General features: G+C 40.8%; 1 protein-coding gene across 1 annotated transcript in view; it reads right to left on the bottom strand.

The window, feature by feature from the left end:
* POLR3C (RNA polymerase III subunit C) overlaps positions 1-9,690 on the bottom strand; it is a 15,960-nt gene extending 6,270 nt beyond the window's left edge. The window contains exons 1-6 of the mRNA XM_007948307.2: positions 9,544-9,690; positions 8,765-9,020; positions 8,468-8,653; positions 6,987-7,075; positions 645-749; positions 436-528 (exon numbers count right to left, since the gene is read on the bottom strand). Coding sequence (XP_007946498.1) covers positions 436-528; positions 645-749; positions 6,987-7,075; positions 8,468-8,653; positions 8,765-9,020; positions 9,544-9,690 — 876 coding nt within the window. The remainder of the gene's footprint in view (positions 1-435; positions 529-644; positions 750-6,986; positions 7,076-8,467; positions 8,654-8,764; positions 9,021-9,543) is intronic.
* Positions 9,691-10,900: the final 1,210 nt, after the last annotated feature.

The raw sequence follows: 10,900 nt of genomic DNA on the forward strand, positions 1-10,900 counted from the left end.
TGCCCAACCTTCCTTCTGAGGAGTGGCTGGTGGATTTGAACCGCCAGCCATCTGGTTAGCAGGCAAGTGTCTTAGCCACTATGCTACCAGAGCTCCCAAAAATAGATAGAAGGGGCCAAATAATATTCTGAACTCCATGAGGCCATGAGGAATATCAAGGTGCTCAGATTCCAAATCGAAGGATTCTTAGAACAATTAGAGTCAGTAATTAAAGGATACATGCTTTTGACTAGGGGAATGGTTCAGGTTGTCAAAAGTTGAATCTCAAGAGACCAAACATTTCAGTGCTTACTACTTGAAGATAACTCCTGCCCCACTTCAGACAACAAAAACCATTTATGTTCAGGTTTAGGGTTAAACTTCAACCCCACTCCAGACTCTGTGGGTGATATGTGGGGATCTTTCAGAAAACTAGCATAAGAATAAGAAACTCACCTCATTGGAAGACAATGGCTGGGTGAAGGGGGCACTAGAGGGAGTGGTAATCTCACTCATCCGGAGCATGGTCCGCACGATCTCACTGCTGGTCTGGGTTGGAAAAGTAAACTGGAATTCAGAATTCACTCTGCTGCTCCAGCTCTGGCTATAGGCCAATGGCCACATCTGGCAAGTAAGTGAATGTCCCTGATGACTATCGATGTTACCTGGTCCATCCTGTTGGCAACTGCACTCACAATTGTTTGGTCACGGAAGTGCTGGTGGAATCGATCAAGGTTGGCTTGCCAATAAATCCCATCATCTGGAATGGGCTGAGGAGAAACAAAGGATTGGAGAGAAACATTTAGATATAGTGGAGTTTTCTGGTGAGGAGCTTGGATTTACCTGTTTACCATTTAACACAGTACTGACTAAACTGATTTGAGAAGATTCATTCAATCATGGGAGTTAGTGCCTTGATAAAATCATGGTTTCTAACTTCAAACAGGTTCCCTAAGCTTACTTCTAATCTTTCCTTATTTTATCTCCTCTACCATCATCAAATCTTTGACTTGATGTCCCTTCTCATTTTCAGTAGATAGCCTTGCTTTTCTTATAGCAGAGAATATAGAAGCCATGAGGCCAAAACTCTTTCAACTTTGTGCACACATCCCCACTGTTTTCTAAACAATTATTTATTATTATTTCTACATGTAAAATTCAGTGATGCTGGTCACATTCTTTAGGTTGTGCCACCATTCTCACCTTCCTTTTCCACAGTGTTCTGCCCCCATTAACATGAACTTGCTGCCCCCTCAGCTTCCTATCTAACCTTTGGCTGTTGTCAGTTTGCTCCCATACAGACGTTGTTGTCAGGTGCTGTCGAGTCAGTTCTGGCTGACAGCAACCCTATGTACAACAGAATGAAACACTGCCCAGTCTAGTGCCATCTTCACAATTGTTACCATGTTCGAGCCCATCATTGCAGCCACTGTTGTCAATCCATTTTATTGAGGGTCTTCCCCTTTTTTTGCTGCCCCTCTACTTTACCAAGCATAATATCCTCCTCCAGGGGCTATGCCCTTCTGACAGCATGACCAAAGTACAAGAGATGAAGTCTGGCCATTCTCACTCTAAGGAGCTTTCTGGCTACATTCTCTCCAAGACAGATTTGTTCATTCTTCTAGCAGTCCATGGTGCATTCAGTATTCCTCCCCAACACAATTCAAATGCATCATCAGTTCTTCTGCGGGCTTCCTCCCAGCTCTCACATGCATACCAGGCAACTGAAAATACCATGGCTTGGGACAAGCACACCTTAGTTTTCAAAGTGACATCTTTGGTCTTTAACTTTTTTTTTTCCTTCAGCTCTGCTGAAATCTGTCCACTATGGATGACTCTGTTGGTATTTGAAATACTGGTGGGATAGTTTGCAACATCATAGCAACACATAAGCCACCACAGTACAACACAAAGTGAGAGATGAATGGTGGCCCATATCAATCTTTAAAACAGGACAATGCTCAAAGCAGACATTCTTTATTAATTAAGCCAACTATGATTTGGTTTAAAGAAGACTTCAGGGGATATTTTTGGTTTAAGATTTAAAGGTTATCTCAAGGCAATTGCTTCAGCCTCCATGGCTTTATAAAGTCTGGATTTCATGAGACTTTTTCTTTAATTTGCATTTGTATCTGTTTTTATCACCATGGAAAAGTGTTCTTCCTCTTATCTAAGGTTAATGCTTGTTCAGTATTCTACACCTCACCCTCTCCTGCCTTCTCAGGGACTCAGATTCATTTTCTCTCTTTTCTAAAATCTCTCCTACTTTACTGTCTCTTTCCAATTAGCCTTTGCCTTATCTAAATCTCTTCTACTCTACAAAATTCTCCTTCAACCCTATTTCTCCCCTCCTTTTTCTATCATTCATAGTCAAGCTTCTTAAAGTGTTGGCCATCCCAATTGTATTCCTATCCACAGATACACTCAACCCATTTCCACCACTAGACTGAAATGCCAAGGTCCCTGAGGACCTCTTTGTTGGTAAGTTCAAAGGTTAATCTTATGTGAAATCTCTGAAGCATCTGACATGGTTGGACATTTTTTCCTTGAAACTCTACGTGATCCCTTGGATTTCAAGGCACCATTCTTTTTTGGTGCTTCTCCTTTCTATTTTTCCTCATCCTGATCCCACCTACAACTACCAGTGCTCCTCAGGGTTCTGCCCATAGCTTTCTTTTCTTTGTACTATATTCTTAGGTAATTACATCTATTCTTAAGGCTTCAACTATTGATAAGCTTCCAAATTTATTTCCTATTCCTAGAACTTTTATTGTATATATATATTTTGTGATTTGGGTGAAAGTTTACAGAACAAATTCATTTTCCATTCAACAGTTCATACACATTTCATGATATTGATTGCAGTTCTCACAATGTAACAGCTCTCCTCCCACTTCCTCCCTGTGGTTACCTTTTCCAGTCCTTTCCTATGCATTCCTGCCCTCTGAGCTTTCTTCCTGAGCTAATGCTGTCCTTATGATCTCCCATGGTTGATTGTGCTAAAGAGTATACCTACCTGTGTAATTGTTCACATTGTAGGCCTGTTTGTTGTTTGGCTGGAAGTTAAACTATGGGAGTGAGTTCAATTCCAGGCCTGAAAGGTGATTAGGGGCTAAGCCTAGAACTTTTACTAAGTTCCAGACATACAGATACAATTGCATACTGGACACTTCTACCTATTCCCTAAAATGGTTTTGTTTTCTAAGTTTTTTGGTGAACTATTACCAATCCAAAGGACCTCTGGTAACATAGTGCCTAAGGCACTTGACTGCTAACCAGAAGCCTGGCAGTTCAAACCCACCAGCCACTCCTCGGAAGGAAGGTTGGCCAATCTACTTCAGTAGTGATACCGCCTCGGAAACTCAAGGAGGGATTGCTATGAGTTGGGTCCGACTTGACGCCACGTAACAACAACAACAACAACCGATCCAATTTCTTTCTTTTTTTTAATATTTTATTATTTTTAGGGAAAAGTTTACACAGCAAACTAGGTTCTCATTAAACAGTTTTTATATGAATTACTTTATGACATTGATCATAATTTTCACAATGTGCTGGCGTTCTCATTATTTCCACTCTGTTCTGTTTCCAACGAACTAGCTTCCCTTCCCCACCCTGCCTTCTCATCTTTGCTTCTGGGTAAATGCTGACCATGTGGTCTCACTGAGTTGACTGTTTAAGGAAGCTTATTACTCATGGGTGATATTACTTATTTTATAAACCAATCTATTTTTTTGCTGAAATAGCTTCAGTTCCAAGATCAAAGATTATCTTGGGGAGACAGTCTTGGGGGTTTATCTAGCCTCTGTTGGTCTAGTAGGTTTGACCCATTTTTTGAATTTGAATTTTGTACTACATTTTTCTCCCATTCTGTCTGGGACCTGCTACTGTGTCCCTGCTCGGAAGTCGGTAGTGGTAGCAGGCACCATCTAGTTCTGCTGTTCTCAGGTTAGTAAAGGCCATGGTTCATGTGGGCTATTGGTCCTATGGACTAGTTTCTTTGAGCCTCTGATTTCTTTCATTCTCTTTTGTGCATATGAGTGAGTAGAGACTAACAGTTTTATCTTAGACAGCCCCTTGTAAGCTCTTAAGACCCCATATCCACAGCTTGAAGGAGTGAGTCACTGGGCCTGCAGGCTTGGGACTATGGCTGCAAGGGACATCAAGCTCAACTGGCATAACACAGTATATGAAAACATTGTTCTACATCCTCCTTTGGTGAAAAGTGACTAGGGTCTTAAAAGCTTGTGAGCAGCCATCTAAGATGCAACTGTTGGTTTCTCCTCGTTGGAAAACAGAAGAATGAAGAAAATCAAAGACATGGGAAACAATTTGTCCAAGGGACTAACGGACCATGGGAACCTTAGCCTATATGACCCTGAGACCAGAAGAACTAGATGGTGCCCAGGTACCAAAGCCAACCACTTGGAAAGGGATAAAAATTGGAGATCCTCGATAGAGAGAAAAAATGTGGAACAAAATTCAGAAACATGAAAAAGACCAGAATTACTGGTTGGATAGAGCCTAGTGAAACCCCCAAGACCATGGCCCTGGGATACCCTTTGGGCCTGGAATTGGACTCACTCCAGTGAGTTTGTTCTCAGCCAACCAATAAATAAGCCTATGAGCTGAACAACTACACCAGGGAAGTTCACTCCTTAAAACAGTCAACCGTGAGAAATCAGAAGGGCAGCATTTGCCAGGGGGAAAGCTGTTGTTGTTGTTGTTATGTGCCGTCAAGTCGGCCCCGACTCATAGCGACCCCTCCTTGGGTTTCCGAGGCAGTATCGCTACGTAAGTAGGATTGCCCAACCTTTCTTCCAAGGAGTGGCTGGTGGGTTTGAACCGCCAGCCCTCTGGATAGCAGTCAAGTGCTTTAGCCACTATGCTACCAGAGCTCCTAAAAGTAGATTGCCCCATCTTTCTTCCGAGGAGTGTGGCTGGTGGGTTTGAACCGCCAACCTTCTGGTTAGCAGTCAAGTGCCTTAGCCACTATGCTATCAGAGCTAGCTAGACAAAAATGCATAGGTAAGGACATAGGGAAAGGGGAACCACAGGGAAGAGGCAGGGGGAGAGCTGTTCCATTGTGGGGACTGTAACCGGTGTTGTGAAATATCATGTGTATGAACTGTCCAATGTAAAACAAATCTAAAACTGCACCCAACTCACAATTAAAAAAAACAAAACAAAAAAAAAAAAACAACCAACTCTAGATGCTACTTACCAAACAAGATATAGAAGATTACGAACTATGTTATGCTAGTTGACTAAGTTGTCCCTGAGTTAACCCAATTTCTTAATCTAGAAACTTAGGAATCATCTACCATCTAGTTATAAAATCCTATATATTCTCTATATTTATCGGATGGCTACCTTTTAATTTCTTTTTTTTTAAATCCTGAATGTCATTAGGCTCTAATTATGGATCATCTGGACTAACAGAATAATTTTCTAACTGGTTTTAATTTTTAATATAACAGACTTTTTAAAGGGTAACTGAGTTTTCTACTTTTAATCTTGTTCCTTTTATATCTTTCTCCCCATTTCTCATAGAGTAACACACTTTCACTTTTTGGGTCATAGTTATCTTTGAGAATCTGAAGAAAGCAATGGAGTGCTCATATCTACAAAGAGAGGCAGACTCTCTGCAATCTATCAGTAGAGTCCCACAGGTATGAATCACACACTACAGTAATCTTTCTAAAATGTAAATCGGTCACTTCACTCTGCTTAAAATCCATCTACGGCTTCCCCTTGCCTTCAGGATAAAGTCCAAGCCACTTATTCAGTTAGTCAATCAAGAAATATTTGTTCAGATCCTACTAGTATTCCAAGTACCAAGGACAAGATACTACCCTTAGGGAGTTTCTATTCTACTAGGGGGCACAAAGGGAAATATATACACAAAAAAGAAATAATTTCAGTTACTTAAAAATGCTGTGAAGACGACAAAATGGAAAATGGTACAGATTGGAGTAGGGGTGGACAATGGTGAACTCTAAGAAAGGAACATTTGAGCTCAGATCTGAATGATGAAAAAGAGGCAACCACAAGATCTGGAGGGAAAACATCTGAAGCAGCAGCAACAGTAAAGGTAAAAGCCTTAAGGCTGGAGTGAGTTTGACATGTTTGAGGGACAGAAAAAAGAGGGAGTAGTTGGAACACAGTGAACAAGAGGGAAAGTGGAAAGAGTAGAGATTTTAAAGAGCCTCATCCCCTGCAGGTCATTTAAGGACTCATACCATATAAGGCTTAATAGGTCACAGTAAAGAGCTTGTACTTCTAAGATCAATGGGAAACTATTAGAGGAGTCTAAGCAGTGATGTGTTTAGATTTTTTTTTTTTTTTTAAAACAACTTAGTCATTCTGGCTGGTAAGCAGGTAAGAATACAGGCAGAAAGATCATTTAGCAGAATGTTGGTGAAGTCTTGACAAGAGATAATAGTGGCTTGGACTAGGTCAGTAGCAGTAGAAAAGGTGAAAAGTGGTTGGTTTTGAGGTAATTTTGGAAACAGAGCTGACAGCTTTTACTACTAGACTGGATGAGTCCTAAAATTTTGGCCTAAGCCAATGGTGGTATCCTTTACTATGATGGAGCAAGCTTAAGAGGAAGCAAATATTTGGAGAGAAATCAATTATTCTGCTTTGGCCACGTTAATTTTCAGATGCTTATGAGACATCATTATAGGGATGCTGAGAAGGCATGTAGGATATAAATCTCAGCCCTATATATATATTTCTAGAGTCATTTCTCACCATTGTCCTCCAAAACTTAAATTTTGTTTAGTCCTTCTTTTTGTGTTAAGTTACTACCTCTGTTCAATGAATGAAGTTATGCCTTAGAATGGAGTAAGCAAGAGAGTTCACTCTTCATTAGCCTATTCCTGACCAATAGTTAATCCTAATACTTCTCAGCTCTGGCACCTTTATGCTTTCTTGGGCTTGTTATCTGGGTACTCGTTCTGGCCTGCCTCAGGGTGAGGGCTCCTATCAAGCAGCCCCATTACCTCTTTGTTATCTGTAGTATACTTTAGTCTCTTGGCCTTGGGCTCCCCGGCAGCATCTTCCTCAGATGACCTCCTCCTTTTACCTTTCCCTTCCAAATAAAACAGAACAGTTAGGCTACATCTCACGTGACAAGAAATAACCAAACATGAGACCTGGTGTCTCTTTATCCCAGAGATCTGTAGCTACCTCCAGCTTAGAGTTGCTTAGCAGGCTGAGGAAATTGAGATACTCAGGTAAATGATGAAAGCACCTGAAATTCAGCATTCAAAAAGAAATTTATAATCTTTCTCCTTCAAACTGGCCTTCTTCTAGTGTTTCCTTTCACAGTGAATGGACACATCCTCCCACATGTGCAAGTCAGACACCTAGATGGCTCTGCCTCCATCACTCCTGTATTTAGTTTTCACCACTCTGTACTTTACCATTGTCCCATCCTCCCATCCTTTACAGAAACAGAAGCATCTTCTAGAAATGTAAATCAGATCATGTCACATCCCTGCTTAAAATCCTTCAGCGTTTTTCCTTTGCTCTTAGGATAAAGAACAGGTGCTCTAGAAGGTGCTCCTTGACCTAGCCCCTGACTATCTCTCTAACTCATCTCATGTTTCTCTTACCTTTGCACTTCATGCTTTAACCACACTGACCTTTCAGTTCCTAAAATGTCCTATTTTTTTTTCCTTCCTCCGTGCTATTCCCTTTGCCAAAAATGCTTACCTCTATACCCCTTCAGGGAGCTCTGGTAGTGTAGTGCCTAAGACACTTGACTGCTAACCAGAAGGGTGGTAGTTCAAACCCACCAGCCACTCCTTGGAAGGAAGGCTGGGCAATCTACCTCCACAGTGATACGCCTTGGTCTGACTTGACAGCACATAACAACAACAACAACAACAACAACAACAACAACAACAACAACAACACCCCTTCATGAGGAGCCCTGGTGGCACAGTGGGTAAGGCATTTGACTGCTAAGCAGAAGGTTGGCAGTTCAAACCCACCAGCTGCTCCGTGGGAGGAAGATGAGGCAATCAGCCTCCATAAAGCTTTATAGACTTGGAAACCCAATGGAGTCTTTATGGCAGTAGGTTTGGTTTTTTGGTTTATGCCCCTCCATGCCTCTCTTACTGGTTGGCTCCTACTTCTGCTTTAAATCTTAGTTCAAGTCCCATTTTTCTCAAAGAAGGAGATAAACCTCCAGATAAATCCAGTTCCTGTTATATATTATGAAAGTATAACACCCTATGCTTTCCCTTCATGGTTACGTATCAGTTTCTTATTCTTTATGTGATTACTTAATGAACGCCTTCTAAATTTAAGCTCCATAAAGACAGGGATCATGCTGGGTTTTCCATTATTATATACCACAGAATCTAACACATAGCAATCACTTGGTAAATACTTGATTGATTCATTCATTCACTTAAAACTAAAAAAGGGACCATAGTTATGACAAATCACAATTTTAAGAGTCAAAATTCCTTACCTATCAAGCTCAGTTTAGGAACTAGGTACATATCCTTTTCATTAATGACAAGGGTGGGGGCAGGTGGTGGTGGCCCAGAGTCTGAATTCTCTGTGGTGGGTACCAACGGACAGCGCTGTACAAAGTGTGTGTCTGCCAGTCGCACAAAAGCGTTGGACACTTCAGCATAATCCATGGTCTTGCCATCTGTACAACAGAAGGAAAGAGGCAGTTGAGAAGGTCTAAGATAGTGGAGGGTCTACTCCTGCAGCCAGATAATCTTAAGCTTTGGCTAGCAGCTACTGATACAGTACTGACCCTCCATAGTCTCTGTGAGCCGGTCTGCCACTTTCTTCACGACAGCTGACATTGTCATTTTCCCATTCAACAGCAGCTCCTCAACAATTAGCTCTCCTGTGTCACTGTACAGCGTTTTGGAGGTATAGATGTACCGGGGATACCTGAGCATTCGCAATATCCGGCTACACTGGGCTTCATACTCCACCACACCACGTTTGTGCACTTGGTATGTCACCAGGTTATGTTGGATAAGGACACAAAGGGCTTTTTTTACCTAGGTAGAACCCAAAAGAAAACAAACAAACCTGAAGATATAACTCAGTATTTCTGGCAATTTTTGTCCAGTGGTTTTCTAAGCATCAGATGGCTAGATAGCAATCTCCATGTTTCTTCCCTCCCTCTCCTGGAGTAGTTAACAGGAATCACATGCCAATGGAAGAAATCGGAATGATTCATTGCTATGATGCTTGTATCGCCCCTGATTCTTATCTTTCAAAGCACAATTTGCTTTCACTCTGCCATTCTCATTCCTTAAGGGTAATACTGAGAGTAAGAAAATCATGGTAAACAAATGAGGTATAGAATGGGAAAAAGAATGACTTGCCTAGAGAAGCCATAATAAGCTAGGTTCATTTTGAGAAGGAGAACCTTGGGTCCTAAGTCTCATCCTCTTTCCTCCCAAATAACCTGGTTCTGATTCTAGGGCAGGCTTCCATCCTTTTCCATTTTCTTGGGTGGGGAGTAACAATATCAAAAGGCACGTGGCAGAAGTGTAACTTAATGCTATTTAAACATACCTGATCCAGTGATGTTCCTGTGTCATGAGCAATTACTCTTAGTGGCTGGCTGCCAGTTCTGATTAGGTGGACTCCAATTTTTTCCACAATCTCTCCAAAATGCTCTTGCAGCAACAATGAACATAGTTTAATTTCTGCTTGAGTCATTGTACTGGAGTGAAGAGGACTCAGAGCTAGAAAACTGGGAGAAAAAAAAAAAAGATTGTATGATGGAAAATTTTTTTTGTAGAAAAAAAAATATATAGCTGCTGAGTATAAATTCATGTACTCTTTCTGGAGGACAATTTGGCGATATATATCAAAATCCTTAAAATCTTGCATACCTTTGACTGAACAATTTCACCTGGAGTACTCTGCCACAAGGAAATAAATAATAAGCTATCACTGGAACTCTTCTGATAATACTGAAATACTAGAAACAATGCAATGTCCTAGCAATACAAGATTAGTTCAATAAATTATGGTACAAGGGAATACTATACTCACATTTAAAATGATGTATTATAATATATATTAACAGAAAAAGTGTTCATAATGTAGTAAGAGAAAAAGCAAGTTACAAAGCAAAATGTGATATAAAATTAAATTATTGTAAAAACAAAAAAGAAAAATATGCATTAAAAGAAGACTGGAAGATGCATAGCATTAAATTTATGAGATTATGTGATTGAAAATTTTTTTAAAAAAGTTTGAGTGTAGATAGTTTTGTGATTTATCACAGACCTTAGATTCTATTGCTTGTTACAAGTCCGATGTTCACAGCCCCACTAGGAGTGAACCAAAACCAAAAACTAACCTCACTGCCATCAAGACGAATCCCACTCATAGTGACCCCCATTTGGTTTCCAAGGCTGTAAATCCTTATGCAAGCAGACTGCCTCGTGCCAAATGCCTTAACCACTACACCACCGGAGCTCCTTACTAGGTATGAACAGGCAGTATTATTTCCAATATGTTAAAGAAATAGTTTCGAAAAAGAAATTAGGAGGTAGAGGAGAGCATCTGAACAGGGCCAAAAAAACCCAAACTCATTGTTGAGAAGTTGATTCGGCTCGTAGTGACCCCTCCATGGGTTTCCGAGGCGATATCTCTACGGAAGTAGATTGCCCAATCTTCCTTCCGAGGAGTGGCTGGTGGGTTTGAACTGCCAGTCTTTTAGTTAGCAGTCAAATGCCTTAGGCACTACACCACCAGAGTTCCTTGTATAGGACAGGGTCTTTCAAATTGATGAAATATGTTGTTTACCGTACAGTATTTAATTCTGAAATTTATACTCCTTGGCAAAATAGACACAAACAAAAACGGACATAGTTGATTACATGATTAAACCAGTTGCCCTGGATTCTATTCCGACTCA

This window comes from Orycteropus afer, unplaced genomic scaffold, assembly GCF_000298275.1.
Source record: "Orycteropus afer afer isolate SDZICR_OR568_19922 unplaced genomic scaffold, OryAfe1.0 scaffold00010, whole genome shotgun sequence".
NCBI classification, from domain to species: domain Eukaryota; kingdom Metazoa; phylum Chordata; class Mammalia; order Tubulidentata; family Orycteropodidae; genus Orycteropus; species Orycteropus afer.